The sequence below is a fragment of the Aedes albopictus genome, chromosome 2 (assembly GCF_035046485.1).
Source record: "Aedes albopictus strain Foshan chromosome 2, AalbF5, whole genome shotgun sequence".
NCBI classification, from domain to species: Eukaryota; Metazoa; Arthropoda; class Insecta; order Diptera; family Culicidae; genus Aedes; species Aedes albopictus.
This window is the reverse complement of record NC_085137.1, coordinates 490,133,030-490,149,054: the sequence shown is the minus strand read 5'-3', so window position 1 is coordinate 490,149,054 and position 16,025 is coordinate 490,133,030. Positions and strand designations below refer to the sequence as shown.

The 16,025-nt window shown below is 38.0% G+C and overlaps 1 protein-coding gene across 3 annotated transcripts in view; it reads left to right on the top strand.

Annotated features, from left to right (window-relative positions):
• LOC109423301 (endoplasmic reticulum metallopeptidase 1) overlaps positions 1-15,964 on the top strand; it is a 59,568-nt gene extending 43,604 nt beyond the window's left edge. For 2 of the 3 annotated variants that reach the window (XM_062854209.1, XM_062854208.1), the window contains 5 exons: positions 7,742-7,899; positions 7,966-8,719; positions 13,894-14,553; positions 14,609-15,112; positions 15,174-15,964. In XM_062854209.1, coding sequence (XP_062710193.1) covers positions 7,862-7,899; positions 7,966-8,719; positions 13,894-14,553; positions 14,609-15,112; positions 15,174-15,848 — 2,631 coding nt within the window. In that variant the 5' untranslated portion in view covers positions 7,742-7,861 and the 3' untranslated portion in view covers positions 15,849-15,964. Of the gene's footprint in view, positions 1-7,567; positions 7,900-7,965; positions 8,720-13,893; positions 14,554-14,608; positions 15,113-15,173 lie in introns of those variants that run through there. The other variant, XM_019698228.3, reaches the window with a different exon arrangement.
• Positions 15,965-16,025: the final 61 nt, after the last annotated feature.

The window sequence follows — 16,025 nt, the reverse complement described above, 5'->3', positions numbered from 1 at the left end:
CCCCTGGCAGTCACGTTAGAACGCGTTTTTGTTAAATGTTCATTTTTTATGGTGATCAACTAGCTATTTTTTTTTTAGATGTTTTGGATTTCTCAAAAACATTTAGATGATTTGGATTTCTCATTCTCCCATTGTGCCACAATTTTTCATTCTTTCTATCTTGAAATGTTTTGTTATATTTTTATGTTTTTCTACACTCTGGCATGAGTTTCTACTATATCTGGAAGCTAATAACGCAAATACGCTCTTGAAAAGCATTTTTTTACTTTATATATCATTGTTTTTACGCAAGAATTTCAAACTTGTAATGCATTTATTAGATATTAACATTTTCCTAGCTCAGCTCATTGTTCTACATTCAAATTCTTCCACATCAAAATTAACATATTTGTAAAAATGATTCGTATTGTTTTAATGCTTTCCACAAAAATGTATTCTCTATATAAAGGGCCCCCACAACACTGCCCGAATAAAAAATACAGTAGAAAAACCGAATGTTGTATTGTAACAGTACTATTTAGAACCATATTGTTACAATAAACACCACTGTAAAAATAAAAAATACAAAAACAATAAGATGTAATGTTAGACACCATACAGTGAATTGTCAATGAGATTTTTACAATATACTATACGGGTTGTTAAGTATCGTAACAATATAAAAAAATATTTTTCTCCATATATATTTTTTTACAAAACCATACATTTTATTGTAAATGAATTGTTCGAAATACTGATATGTGGGCTTTAATATACCGTACATTTTATGGTACACGTATGGTTTCAAACAATAAAATGTACCGTAAATATATTGTTTTTAATTGTAATTTCACTACTGGTTATAAATTTAATCATGGTTTTGGAATGGTTCTCTTTTGTTATGTTGTATTGTTTTACATTAGATAAACCATATAATGTCATATTATCTCGTCATGTTCCTTCGATAATGGCAGTTCTAGCCAAACTAACCTAAACTCGTCTAAGTCTGAGTAGCCTCTGATTGCATTAACAGTTGAAGCTTAAGCTCCCATGTCCCACCAGCCAGATAACCGGGTTTTGCAAACTAAGCATTATTTGTGGCAACACTTTGAGCGGCATGATGGAACTATGCCTAGCGCGCTAAGTGTTATTAGACCACTAATGTAGTTGCATGAAGTGGGTGACGAGGTACATAAGTATCATTACAGCGTGCTTAACCATTATTGCAATATTAAGGCTCCAATTTGACTGAACTATGAAATGTGTACATAACAACTCATGAGAAAACTGTCAAGTTCGATTCAACTATAAGTTAGGTTAAAAAGCGAAGACGACTTATTTCAGAAGTCGTTTCAGTGTCCAGTCCAGTCCTTATGTTAAAAATGTCAAAGATAAATCGCATTTAATTCGGTTGTTGTACAAGGCAATTTCACATGAGAGAAGAAGAGAAAGAATAGTGTTGAACTCATCCACTGATTTACGGTAATCTGGCCTGCGTCTTTCCGGGTTGACCTACATTCGTATTCCTCCCATCGCACTCTACATACCTAGCCCACCATATCTCTTGGATATGCAGTCCTTAGGACACCTGGTTTACCACTTTATTTAAACATATTATTGACTTTAAATAGATGTTTCAACTTATTCACTTTTTTCTCTTTCATTTCCTTTGCAACAAAAATGTCACGGACATCTACAAAATAAAGCAGGGAAAAAATCATAAACTGAATAAAAATTAAAAATGCACGGAAAAAGATTGTTTCGGAATAGTGAATGGTTCAAACGTAAGAAAAACAGTATAATATATTGTTACATAAAGATCGGATGTAAATGTATAATAGCTACCAATGTGTAAAGCTTTTAGCGAACCATTCCATTACAATACACTATATTGTAGCTGGTACACTGTATGTTACAGGAATGGTTTTCACCAAATACCCTATGGTTAGTTTTTATCCGGGTGTGGCCCCGGGTACCACCCTTCGGAAATCCGGACCTGTGACTAATATTACCAAAACTGATACCGTAAACCGCGGTCTAATTGATCTTCCGGTCGAAATTGATCAGACGATTTTCCATTAGACAAAGCATATTTCAAATAGTTTCCTCACAAATATCATTTAGTATCTGATTCCAAAGGAAGTACAGGGGATACTAAAAAATAACTGGGACAGGTAAAATTTTCACTTTTCAAAAACTGTTCAACTCGCTGTAGGTTTTCAAAAAGGGCACCAAATGTTCTCAAATTTTTACTGTAAGTTCATCAACTAGTTGTGTATCAGTGGTCAAAATTTGGAAAAGATCGATCCATTCTACACGAAGTAATAAAGATTCTAGAAAAAGGTATAATTAATCGATAGCCATTTTTTAGCTGTAATATCTCCAGATTCAATGAACCGAATGCAATGAAATTTTGATCATTTATGACTCACATAATGAACTTTGAAAAACAGTTGACTTAATTTGAAATTAATAATAAGAAAAAAAGTTATGGCGATTTCATTTATTCCATGTTTTTTCAGTAAATTTATCTATTTTTCATATGCATCCCATTACTTTTTCAATTTAATGTCGGCTATTTGGTTGCTTTCCTTTGAAACATGAATATATTCAATTCAATTAGAAGGAACTTAAATGAAATATAATTACTTTCTCGAATTTTGAAACGATGATGAAGTTTTAGATAAATTGGTGTTATATTAGAAAAATAAACTAATCGAAATAATTTTCTTTCATGTGAAGAATTTCAAGTTTAGTCAAATGTTTTTAATAGCTCATTATATAAGTCATAAATGATCAAAATTTCATTGCATTCGGATCATTGAATCCGGAGATATAACAGCTCAAAGTTGGCTATACCTTTTTTTAGAACCTTTATAACTTTGTGTAAAAATGCCCGATCTTTTTCAAATGATGACCACTGATACACAACTAGTTGATGAACTTACAGTAAAAATTTGAGAATATTTGATGCCCTTTTCGAAAAGTTACAGCGAGTTGAACAGTTTTTGAAAAGTGAAAATTTTACCTGTCTCAGTTATTTTGAGTATCCCCTGTATCCGCTTAATCTGACGGATAAACGCCTGATCAATTTCGACCCGGAGATTAATTTGACCCTGGTTTACGGTACTTAGAAAGTGATTGTAATGACTGGTGTGCAATTATAGAAGGCAAAAATCGATACACGAAAGATCTTGCAAGACCTTCACCTTCGAAATATGAAATCAGGCCTCACCCTAATTTTACTATTACTTTAGAGCTTTTAGTAGAACTTGTTACTTCAGACTCTAGTTTAATTTAAAAACACTTCACTAATACTTTACTTTTGCAAAAGAAAATAAAAAATGAATAACTCTTTTAAAGAAAAACTAGAAAGGACGAGCAAATTCCTTTTAATTCTACTACTGTGCTTATCTTCGGACAGATAGGCCTATTTCGTCTGTGACTTACAGACTTCTTCAGTGTCAAGTGCTCGACTGAAGAAAACCTCGCATTCGTTGTGGTATTTATACTAGGAGTGTATGTGTAGGTACGTGTGTGGGTAAAAGTGTAGGTATAAAAATGTAGGTACAAAATTGTAGGTACATATTTGTAAAAAAGGGGGTGTATCTGCCTGTTAGAAAACAGGGTGTCAATAAGATACCTAAAGCTAGGAAAATTCCTACCGATTTGGTAGGTAGTCAATTGGTGTTTGTTGTGTTATTTTTTCCTGCCGATTTGGTAGGTAGTCAATTTGTGTTTTGTGTATTGTGTAATGTTTTGTGTGTGTTAGGTAAAAATTTAAACAGCCACGTGTACCCATTGCCTTGATCCTTGTTAAGTAGTTTTTTATTGTTTTGTTTGTAAATTTCTAAACTTTCTGCAACATCAAGTTTCCATGGGTTTGTAATGTGTCGTAAGAGTTTAATATTTGAAGTATTCATAAAATGTCCTTCATTGAAAATATGTTCAGCAACTTTAGATTTAAAATGATGAATGAGTCCCTTGTCTGTGTCTTTGTGTGCTTTTGATACTTCCGTTATGTGTTCTTTGAATCGTGTGTTGAGTGTGCGTTTTGTTTGTCCTATGTATATTTTGTCACAGTGATTACATGTTACTTTGTAAACACCAGATTTTGTTAAGTTGTCCAACGGGTCTTTCGTAGATCCTAAGAGAGTTTGAAGTTGGTTAGCTTCGCTTGTGAAAACTAATTCAAAACCAAACTTTCTGAGAATTGGTCGGAGTTTTTTGGTGTCATTGTTGTATTTCACAGTTATCCGTTTAAGTGTAGGTTCTGTCCGTGTCAGTGTAGTCAAAGAACGTCTGTATTGTTGTTGTGTCTTTTTGTTGATGATCTGTTGTATTGTTTGTTTTGTGTAACCGTTCAACTGTGCTGTTTCGAAAATGTAATTAAGTTCTTTCGTTTTTCCTGTTTCACTAAGTGGAAGTGTCTGCATTCGGTGTATCATGTGATTGAAGGATGCAATTTTGTGTTGATGTGAGTGATTTGATGAATTTGGAATAGTGCGTTGAGTGTGTGTCGGTTTTCTGTAAATTTCGAAGGAAAGTGTTGATTCTTGTTTTACGATGAGTATGTCCAAAAATGGTAGTTGGTTGTTCTGTTCAATTTCACAAGTGAATTCGATGTTTTTGTGTGCATTATTGATATTGTTCAAGATTTCAGGTAAAAGATGTTTCTTAACAATGCTAAACACGTCGTCAACGTATCTCCACCAGACTTCAGGAAGCTGTTTGTTGTTTTCTAAGCGTTTTTTCCAAATTTGCCATAAAAATTTCACTTAAAAATGGAGAAAGTGGATTGCCCATGGGGGCACCATTAAGTTGTTTGTAGGTTTCATTTCTGAACGAAAAATAATTTTCTTCCATACAAAGTTTGGTTAATTTGATGTATGTACGAACTTTCTTAATCCAATCTGAATTTGAATCTTCATATTGGTTCAGAAGCCAATCTTCTAGTAGGTTAATGGCCTCTTTAACTGGAATGCTTGGAAATAGTGATTTAACGTCGAATGAAACTAAAATTTCATCGTCGTTAACGGATAAATTCTGTACTAGTTCTGTGAATTGTTCGGAATTCTTGACAGATCTACTGTGAAATTTTTTAGGCATGTTTTGGAATTCTTGTACTAAATATTTGGCAATTTTGTGTGTAGGTGAACCAATGGCTGAAACAATCTCACGCATTTCATTTCCAGGTTTATGAACTTTGGGAAGTCCTTTTATTCTTGGCAATGAAGGGTTAGATTCTTTCAGGCTTTTAATGACGCTTCCTAAAACTGGTGTAGACTCTTTGAGAGTTTTGTCAACACGTCTTACTAATCCTGGAAGAGGATCAGTACGTTGTTTTCGGTAAGGTCCATTTTGAATCTTGTTATTCATTATTTCATCATAGTTCTCTTTGTTCATGATTACTGTTTTGTTTCCTTTGTCAGCTTTCAGATAGAAAACTGGTTTCTGGTTAAGTTCTTTGATTATTCGTTGTTCTTTCAGGTGTTCTTTGTTCAATTTGTTTTGTTGTGTGTTTTGAATAGTGTTAGCTGTTTGTGTTCTGATTTCTTGAATCTGTGGTGTCTGTAAATTGTTCGTGTTGATAGCTGTTTCAATGTCGATTATGGTTTGTGTTGAATCTGGTTTAGAGTGTACTGCGTAGTTAAGACCTTTGTTGAGAAGGGTCAACTGTTCTTCCGTAAACTGTTCGGAAGAGCGATTGACCACTAACCCAGTTAGTTCTTGTGTTGTGTTTTGTGGTTGTGTAGAAGAACATGTAAACTTCGGATTTTGCATCTTTAATGCTTTAAGTTTTTTATCTAGTAATTTCCTTTTTCTTTCTGATTCACAAAATTCTGCAACTTTTACTTTTGTTAGAAAATTAGGGAAAGATTCAGGATAATCTTTCGCTAACTTTAAATGGAGAGAATAACATTCCAAAGTTTTCATGTTGATCTTGCTGTGTAGTTTTTTGATGCTTTCTTTGATGAGTGTTTGTTCAAGTGTCTTTACTATGTTGGGGTTTGTGGCTGTTTTAACTTTTACCTTGTGACTTACGGGAGTAAGCCTGTACTCTATACACTTCTTGAGAAACGCGATATCCTTGTGTAATCCTGCGATGGTCTTCTTCAACTCGATGAACTTATTCGGCTCTGACTTTGGCTTGGTTGCCATCTTCACTTTACTATTACTTTAGAGCTTTTAGTAGAACTTGTTACTTCAGACTCTAGTTTAATTTAAAAACACTTCACTAATACTTTACTTTTGCAAAAGAAAATAAAAAATGAATAACTCTTTTAAAGAAAAACTAGAAAGGACGAGCAAATTCCTTTTAATTCTACTACTGTGCTTATCTTCGGACAGATAGGCCTATTTCGTCTGTGACTTACAGACTTCTTCAGTGTCAAGTGCTCGACTGAAGAAAACCTCGCATTCGTTGTGGTATTTATACTAGGAGTGTATGTGTAGGTACGTGTGTGGGTAAAAGTGTAGGTATAAAAATGTAGGTACAAAATTGTAGGTACATATTTGTAAAAAAGGGGGTGTATCTGCCTGTTAGAAAACAGGGTGTCAATAAGATACCTAAAGCTAGGAAAATTCCTACCGATTTGGTAGGTAGTCAATTGGTGTTTGTTGTGTTATTTTTTCCTGCCGATTTGGTAGGTAGTCAATTTGTGTTTTGTGTATTGTGTAATGTTTTGTGTGTGTTTAGAAATTTACAAACAAAACAATAAAAAACTACTTAACAAGGATCAAGGCAATGGGTACACGTGGCTGTTTAAATTTTTACCTAACACACACAAAACATTACACAATACACAAAACACAAATTGACTACCTACCAAATCGGCAGGAAAAAATAACACAACAAACACCAATTGACTACCTACCAAATCGGTAGGAATTTTCCTAGCTTTAGGTATCTTATTGACACCCTGTTTTCTAACAGGCAGATACACCCCCTTTTTTACAAATATGTACCTACAATTTTGTACCTACATTTTTATACCTACACTTTTACCCACACACGTACCTACACATACACTCCTAGTATAAATACCACAACGAATGCGAGGTTTTCTTCAGTCGAGCACTTGACACTGAAGAAGTCTGTAAGTCACAGACGAAATAGGCCTATCTGTCCGAAGATAAGCACAGTAGTAGAATTAAAAGGAATTTGCTCGTCCTTTCTAGTTTTTCTTTAAAAGAGTTATTCATTTTTTATTTTCTTTTGCAAAAGTAAAGTATTAGTGAAGTGTTTTTAAATTAAACTAGAGTCTGAAAAAACTCACCCTAATGCCCCAAAGGTCAGATTCTCACTTGTTACTAGACACTAGAATGCAACAATAAAGTAATGTTGGAATGGCAAAGGATTTTTTTCATAAAATTCCACTTTATGCTGGTAAAACCCGCGAAAAACTTTTTAATTAATAAGCTTTTTTTAGTCCAAATTCGGGCATCGCAAGTGACGTACTGCTGGCGCGGGGCAAAGTTTATCTGCGCTTTTTTACGTTTCCTCTTTGCACCGCAGCACCTAAGTACGTAGACCTCTCAAGTGTGGCACGCCACAACCTCAATCACGGCCCGAGCGGGAAAGTCTTGAATTAGAAATTAATACCCCGGGATTAAGGCACTCGCTCGGCGTGCCAATTAGTCGTCGCGCGGATGCAGGCTGTTGTGGGGACAAAGTTCTTGTGCCCCACCGAGCGTTGTGTTGTGGGACCGTGCGGGTCGGCTCGGAAGATAAAATTAAATTTAATATTTTTTATTACAGCCAGCGGGGCAAGCGATAAGATACTGGGCTGGTGGGAGGCACGCAATCCGATTGCCGAATATTTTAAGTCGCCGCTCAGAAGTTGCCAATCAACAGTCGTGTAAACAGCCATCGAACGATATGTTCAAGTCTTATCGGGATAAGCTGCGGCTCAAGGAGTAAGTACGAAGTGTGTTATAATTTTGAACTGATGGTGTAATTCGATTGTAATTGGAATTTTGCAGGGATTCTTCCGGCGAGAGAGACATCAACTATGGTCAAACAATATCCGTAGTGTGGGGGTTCCTTTTGACGGCCTTCATCGTTGGGATCTATTTTCTGGTTTATTTGAACTGGATATCGCTGCCGACGGGTTTGACAACCAGCGATGAAGCGAGTAATCCAGGTCGGTTCATTTCTCAGGTAGCCAAGGAGAACCTGGCGACACTAACCAGCAATGGGCCTCGAGTGGGTGGTAGCCCGAACAACGAAGTGTTCACCGTGGAGTTCCTGCATAGAACGGTTAACGACATTGTAGCCAACGCAAACCCGGTTCATCGGTTCGAGGTTCAGATTCAGCAGCAGGACGGTAGTGCATTCTTCGACTACGTTACGTATCCAATGACCAGCGTCTACCAAGGGGTTCAGAACGTTCTGGTCAAGATCACACCAGCAGGAGTTCCCGAACCGGAGAACTATCTGATGTTGAGTTCGCACTTCGATAGCGTTCCGCAAAGTCCGGGCGCCGGCGATGACGGTACGATGACTGTAGTGATGCTGGAAATTTTAAGGCAGCTGACCAAGGACGATACTGCGTATCAGCATGGAATTGTGTTTGTATTCAACGGGTTTGAGGAAAACGGCCTGCAGGGAGCACACGCATTCATCCTGCATCCGTGGTGGGATCGCGTCCGGGCGTTTATCAATATGGATGTGGCGGCCAATGGAGGGCGAGAAATTATGTTCCAGGCTGGACCGAAGTTTTCCTTTCTGATGGAGGTGAGTGAGAATGCCATATAAGCGTAATTTGACTGTTTGCTGTGGGAGTAGAAGAATCGTGGTGAGGTCTATGGTCAAGGCTTCAAAGACATCATATGAGACAACAGAAATACTTTGAAGACATTATTGACTTATGTTAAAAAGGATTCCTTATGGAGTGTTTGTCATACCTTGTTCTCAGTGAAGTTCAAAAAGAAATTCATGACTTCAAGGTCAAAAGAATGTCAGTTAAAATTCATATAAAACCTCAGGCAAAATTTCCAGTAATATTGTAGTTTGGCGTCCAGACAACTAATTTGCACGTATAATTAAGGCTATGACCGTGTTATGCGTACTTTTATACGATTAAGTTACATCGCATAAGATGCAGCAAAAGTGCCTTATGAATACAAAAGTGGAGGCGATATAAGGGCACTGAATGACTTTAAGCAACAGCTTATGCGATTTACAGTGTGCACTATTGCGATGTACATCGCATCAAATCGCATTATGCCAACGATGCTTTTATGCGAATTTGTATGCACACTGTAACGCGATTATTTTTACAGAAGAGTTTCTTTCATAAAGTTTGTGAGTGTTTATTCTGGCTTTCTCCAGTTCTTCCAGTTTTCATCCAGAGGGGTCTGGACTTTTCAAACCTTCTAAGCAGAATAAAGCCTGTATCCGCAATAATCGGGAAACATAAATACAGCTGTAACTCTGCAATAGAAACATTAAAATTGTTCAAATTTGACCTAATAACATCTTCAGATGTGTTCATTTCACCTACAAAATTTCATGTGAATCGGTGCAGTACTTATTGTTGTAGCAATGAAAGAGTAGAATGTGCGTCATCGAATTTTGTACAGCTCCTAGTTTTGCTTGTCAGCGCTGTAACTATCGAATTTGGCAATGGAAATGGCTGAAATTTTGAACACAAACCTCTCAATCTACATTTGTTGCATAGGCAAAATTTCAAAAAAAAATCGATGCACTATCAGCTATTTTATAGTCGAAACATGTATTGGGATTGAACGTGATTTTAGCCCCTCGAACAGCAATTAGTCAGTACCCTTCATTTTTTCCATTGTACTATTGAAAGTGCTATACCAATAATCATCAAATTTTGAAGGCATACTATACACTTGATCAACTACCTTCTGTGAAAATTTCATGAAAATTGACAGGGAAATTCAAAAGTTATGATTATACAAACATCGCACACGAAAAACACAAAAAATTTTCACTAACACTCACCCCTATCAACACCAGTAACTTTCAAATCAATTGTTCAAAGTTGTTGAAATTTTGCAAGAAAATGTCTCTCCAAGTATCATAACTACTAACGAAATTTCAAAATTATCATCACAGAACTTTGAACGGTAGCGGGAAAGAACTATCTATTATGCGAATGAAAATTGGTCGTGAGTGTACAAAATGCTTAAAACCACGTCTGTTTGTTTTTCATCCACAGTTGAAAGTAATGCATCGATTTTTAAGAAATTTTGCACAAATAATAAACATACATAAAAGAGTTCTCAGTCAATTATTTGGCCAATTTTACCGATTTATTACAGAGCTACAGCCGTGCTTCTGTGTCCCGATTATTGCGGATACAGGCTTTACCATCTTCGAATGAGTGTAATCAATTTTGCACCTTTACAGGGCGAAATTAAAATGTACAAAACTGATTACACTCATTCGAACATCCAGAGACATTTTTACCTTTTCTTCTTTCATAAATAGATCCTTCCAAGATTTTTTCGGCGTTCTTTGGAGATTTCTAAGAGTTATTTTCGGAATCTCTATTAGAGGTTGTCCCAGGATTTCTGCAGGAGTTTTTTACGGGGTCTTTACTGAAGTTCTTTCTAGAGGTTTTCCCGATATGCTTCCAAAGTTCCTCGCTAGATTTCTCTAGAAGATCCTTTCAAAATTTATTCGATGTACATTCAGGAAATGCAGGTTTTTCGAGATAGCATTCCAGCTGTTTTTCTTAGAATGTTTACGAGATTTTCGTAGAAGCTACTCCAGCGATTCCTACCAGAGAGTTTTCCGACATTTGTCTTGGATTTCCTCGCGGGATTTCGTCCGTAGTTCCTCCCGAGATTTCTCTCGAAGAATTTCAGAGCTTTTTTTTCTCGGGATTACTCCCGCAAAACTTGTTTCCTTTTTTCTAAGAATCTCGAGATTTTTCCAATAAGTCTTAAAGAGTTTCTCGCCAGATTTTACCTGGACACTTACCGATATTTCTCCGGGAATATCCTATAACAAATTTCTTAAACTATCCCAGGAGAAATTCCAAATTATTACTTTCGGAAAATCCCTGCAAGAGCTCCAGAAGCAACTAATAAAGAAATCCCAAAAAGTAATCCGAAATCGCGGGGGAATAATCCCCAGAAAATTTGTAAAAAAACGCAATCACAGCCAGACATCCGATAAACGACTTTGAGGAAAAGTTTGGAAAATATTCTGAAATCACGAGAAGAACTTCATGAGAAAGATCAGCAATAGCTCCTGCAAAAATCCCAGAAGACACTTCAGAAAAAGACGAAAGTCCAGAGTAGATTCAGAAAAAACTCTAAAAGACATCCCACGGCAAACACCAAAAAAAATCTCTGAGAGAAGTTCCGGGAAAAACTCCGAGAGAAATCTGTGGTGAAATTTCGGAAGAAACTCCCCAAGAATCTTCAAGAAGTATCCCAGGTGAATCTCAGCTTCAGAAATCCTTATAGGAGCTCTAGTAAAATCAAAAGAATAACTCCTGTAGCATTTCTGGGGGAAATACTTTCCGGGAAGTCCCAAGACCGAAAGGAATCCCGGCATTCAGGAATCCTGGAAGATTAAATAGGAATGGCGTGGAATAAAATCCTGGAAGGCATTCCAAGAGGTATTTATAAAAAAAACCAACGGAAGTCTGGAACATATCCTTGTAGCGGAGTATCTAGATGGATTTCAATTTCCAGATTCATCCGGGACCACATGAAATATATGCTAGATTTAGAAGCCCTACTCCTAGCACGGTTATCTAGATTCCTTCATGATTAAATTCGCTTTACGAATAATCATCCGAAGGAAGAACATTGTGTCTACAAAAATGTAGCAAAAACTCATTTTTACTGTGAACTAAGAATGAGTGTGATCAGTTTTATACCTTTTTATTCCACCCTCTTTTGCTTATCCTTTGTCAGATACGCAAATTTCGTCAACCACTTGTAATCTTCCTCAGTAGTAGTGGATAACTGACACTGAGGAAGATTACAAGTGATAGTCGAAATACGCGTATCCTTCAAATGATAAGCAAATGAGGGCGGAATTCAAAACTGATTACACTTATTCGAAGAGGGTATTCTGCTTAGGGGGTTCGAAAAGTCGGTACAAAATTTACTTCTGAGCAGGGATGCCATATACAGTACTTTTTCGATTATATCACGAATGAAAAAAAAATTCGCGTGATATATTGGAGCGTGATATAATTGAAACATCTTTTTCCGAAGGCGTTTATTTATCAAAATACACTTGCACACAAAAAAATAAACAAAAAACGAACAAAATATCAAACCCGGTAATGGAAGTCTAATATTCTTGTATGTATGTAATTATTGTTTAGTGTCTCTGAAAATAAAATCAAATTATGGAGGCATTATTTGCACTTCTACACCATAGTTTTTGAACTTCATGCTTCCATAGGTTGTCGATTTTCATACACAGCAAAAAGATAATTGCTTAAATTTATCGTCGAGTACTTAACATTTTAACAAGTGTTTCCAGAAGGTTGGGAATTTCTGGTTGAAAAATCAAAATTTGACATTTTTGCGATGTTGTCGCGTTACGCTTTGTTGTACAATTGTCTCGAAGTTTAAAGGTTCTGTCTTTAATTTCTGATCGTTCGATATGCTGGTTGGCATTAATTGATCAGCATATCAACTTAAAAAATCCGATAAATTAACAAAATGTTAGTTATCCCTTAAGTAAAGTAAAGTGAAACCGTAGGTCCTGACATGAACGAGCCCCGGATTGGAAAGCTCGTTAATAATAATTGAAATACAAAAAAAATCAAAGTAAGTTTCTAAAGAAAACGCTTTTTTCTTCTACTTCTTATTTGTGACTCTACGTTCCCAATGGAACTAGGGCTGCCTCTCTTCAGCTTAGTGTTATTTGAGAACTACCACAGTTATTAATTGAAGGGCTTTCTTTGCCTGCCATTGCATGAATTTGTATATTGTGGGGAATTGTACTTGCATACATTGTGGGGAATTGTAATACATACACTATGCATAGGAAAGTCTAGAAAAGTTCCCGGCCGGAATGGGAATCAAACCCGCCGTCTCTGAATTGGGGATCGAAAACCTTATTCACTTAGTCTCGAGACCCCTGATGAAAAATGTAACGCGTGGAATTGACGCATACAGACCATACTCGATGCAGAGCATCATCATGGGAATGTAACTCTAGATAATCGAATCCTGTTTCCGGTCTGTCACCAATGGCACCATAATCGTATACTAATGTGCAAAATATCTTACTTATGACGATTCATGTATTCCATATAGTTTAGAGTATGTGCTGGGCGATATTTGTATCGATTATCATAGCGTGAAATAATCGAAAAAAATAGCGTGCTATAATCGAGTGTGATATAATGGAGCGTGATTAAATAGAACCGTGACAAAATCGAAAAATCACTGTATACAGATTTATCTGTATTTTACAGATTTTTGAACATCCGTACAGATTTCATTTTATATGCAATACAGATTTTTGAGCTAGAGGGGCTATTTTATTTTTGTATAAGATACAGATTTTTCACCCAAATTTTGTATGGGATACAGATTTTTGAAAATACCGATACAGATTTTTCAAAAAATCATCTGGCATCCCTGCTTCTGAGTCTACTTTCCATCGGCAAAAAACTCCCCTGAGTTCAAGATATTAATATCTAATTAATCTAATTACCAAAGTATTCCATGTTTTTCCTGTTAAACAAAAATCCCTGAGGATTCTTGGATTACCAGGTTTTTTCCAGGTAATGTCATGTGTCATGGATCCTGTTGAAGATTGTTATCCACATACATGTTGACAGTTTTCTTTTTCGACATCTTAAATTATGAAGCATCTTACTGGCCACGCCTCCCTCCAGCTACGCCAATGATTGTCACTTCTAAAATGATAAAACCAACTAACCCCGCATTCTACAGTATTACAGAGACTACGTTCCGCACCCGTTCTGCACGGCAGTGGCCGAGGAACTATTCCAGGCGGACCTGGTTCCCTCGGAGACGGATTTCTTCATCTACACCAAGATGGGCGGCCGGCCGGGAATGGACTTTGCTCACGCCACCTGGGGTTATCTGTACCACACGGCTTACGATGCCCTGGACACAATCCCGCTCGAAACGCTCCAGCACACTGGGGACAATGTGCTGTCGTTGGTACGAGGTTTGGCTAACGCTCCAGAACTGACCGATATCGACAACTACGAGGGCACCAAGGCGGTGTTCTTCGATTTCTTGAATTGGTTCCTGATTTACTATCCGGACTGGGCCGGAATCGTTATCAACTCGCTGATGGCAGCACTAGGACTGGGGTTGATCTTTGGATCGTTTGCCATTATGGCTAGTAATGCCGGAGTGAGTTATGGTCGAGTAGTAGGACAGTTCTTCATCAATTTGTCAGTTCAGTTGCTGTCGATTGCCCTCGGAGCTGGATTTTCTATACTGATGGCGGTGATCTTGAACGCAGCTGGTGGATCCATGTCTTGGTTTACCGAATCGTGGCTGATCTCCGGCTTGTACATGTGTCCGTTTTTGATGTGCACAGTTCTTGGACCGCTACTGTTGATTCGATTCTATAAGATTGTAAGTATGGGTGGATCGTTAGATTCTTCAAAGATCTAATAGCTTTTCATTTCAGGACGACATTCAACTTCAAACGCGTATCAACTTATTTTTGCTGGCGCAACAAATGATTTTTATCGTGATATTGATTGTAATGACTGCCATGACGATTCGCTCGGCATATATTTTCGTTATTGTAGTGGTTTTCTTCAATGCAACGACCATCGTAAATATGATCATCCGATTCCGCAACTTCCACTGGATTTACATCCACATCATAGGACAACTGCTGCCAATTGCCTACTACAGCAGCTTTTCGTTGACCACGTTCAGCACTTTCATACCGATGCAGAACCGAGGAAACCCCGAATCCAACCCAGAGTTCCTCATTGCCCTGTTTGCCATAATCGTGATTCTTATGATGAGCAGCTTCCTCACTCCGATGGTCGCGATGATGCGAAAACCGTTCATCTTCTTCGGTGTTGTTGCAATATTCTGGATTGCAACGATCATCGTCTCCGTAACTTCGGTTGGCTTCCCGTACCGGGCGGAGACATCTCCTCAGCGATACTACGTATTCGTAAGTCTCATTCCCGCATTTATCGTAATCTCAGTAACTTACCGACTTCCTTTTCAAACAGCACATCGAACGAAACTTCCACCATCCCAACGGAACGATGCGTCACTCGGATACCCACTTCTACATTCACCCGCAGGACGTCCACACTCCCGGTTACATCATGGATGTCGTGCCGGAGATGCGACGGGCCACCCAGCTGGGCGACGAGTGCGAACGGGAACTGTACTGTGGCATTCCCTTTTACCAAAGCTACTTCCATGGACGTAGGAACTCAGCCTGGTGGCTTCCGGCAGACACCAACCCCACATTCCCCACTCCTGTCAAGTTCGAGTTCCTGGGCAAGACAAGTGCTTCACCCAACGTTACTCGGTACGACTTCTCCGTTGAAGGTACGGACCACATGAGTTTCTACGTATCGCCAATTCAGCCGAACAAGCTACGCGAGTGGAGTTTTAGTGAAGAGGTTCCTCGCAGCGGCTATCCCTGGAACGGTCAGGAAGTACACTTCGTCAACTACGTCCACGGAATCGACGACTCGCCTCACCGGTTCTGGGTCCTGATCGAGCATGCTGCGGACAAACCCGTTGACGAGCTAACGTTCCATTTGAACATTGTCGCCCAGTACATGCACCACGAGGAATACCGGACAACGGAGTTCCAGCGGTTCGTTGACAATTTCCCCGATTACGCACACGTAGTGGCCTATCCCAGCTATCTGGAAAGCTGGCTATTCTAAGATAAGACTCGCCGATATCGGCAAATGAACGTTCCGCGCGTAAACCGGCAATAAAGTATATTCGCGGAGCAGTCTTGAGATAAGATATTGCTGAGCTCTGTGATTTGTTTCATGTATTCAGATTGGCCTCTTGATTGGGTTTATCACAATCCTCGGGCGAATGTTATCGCCGAACTC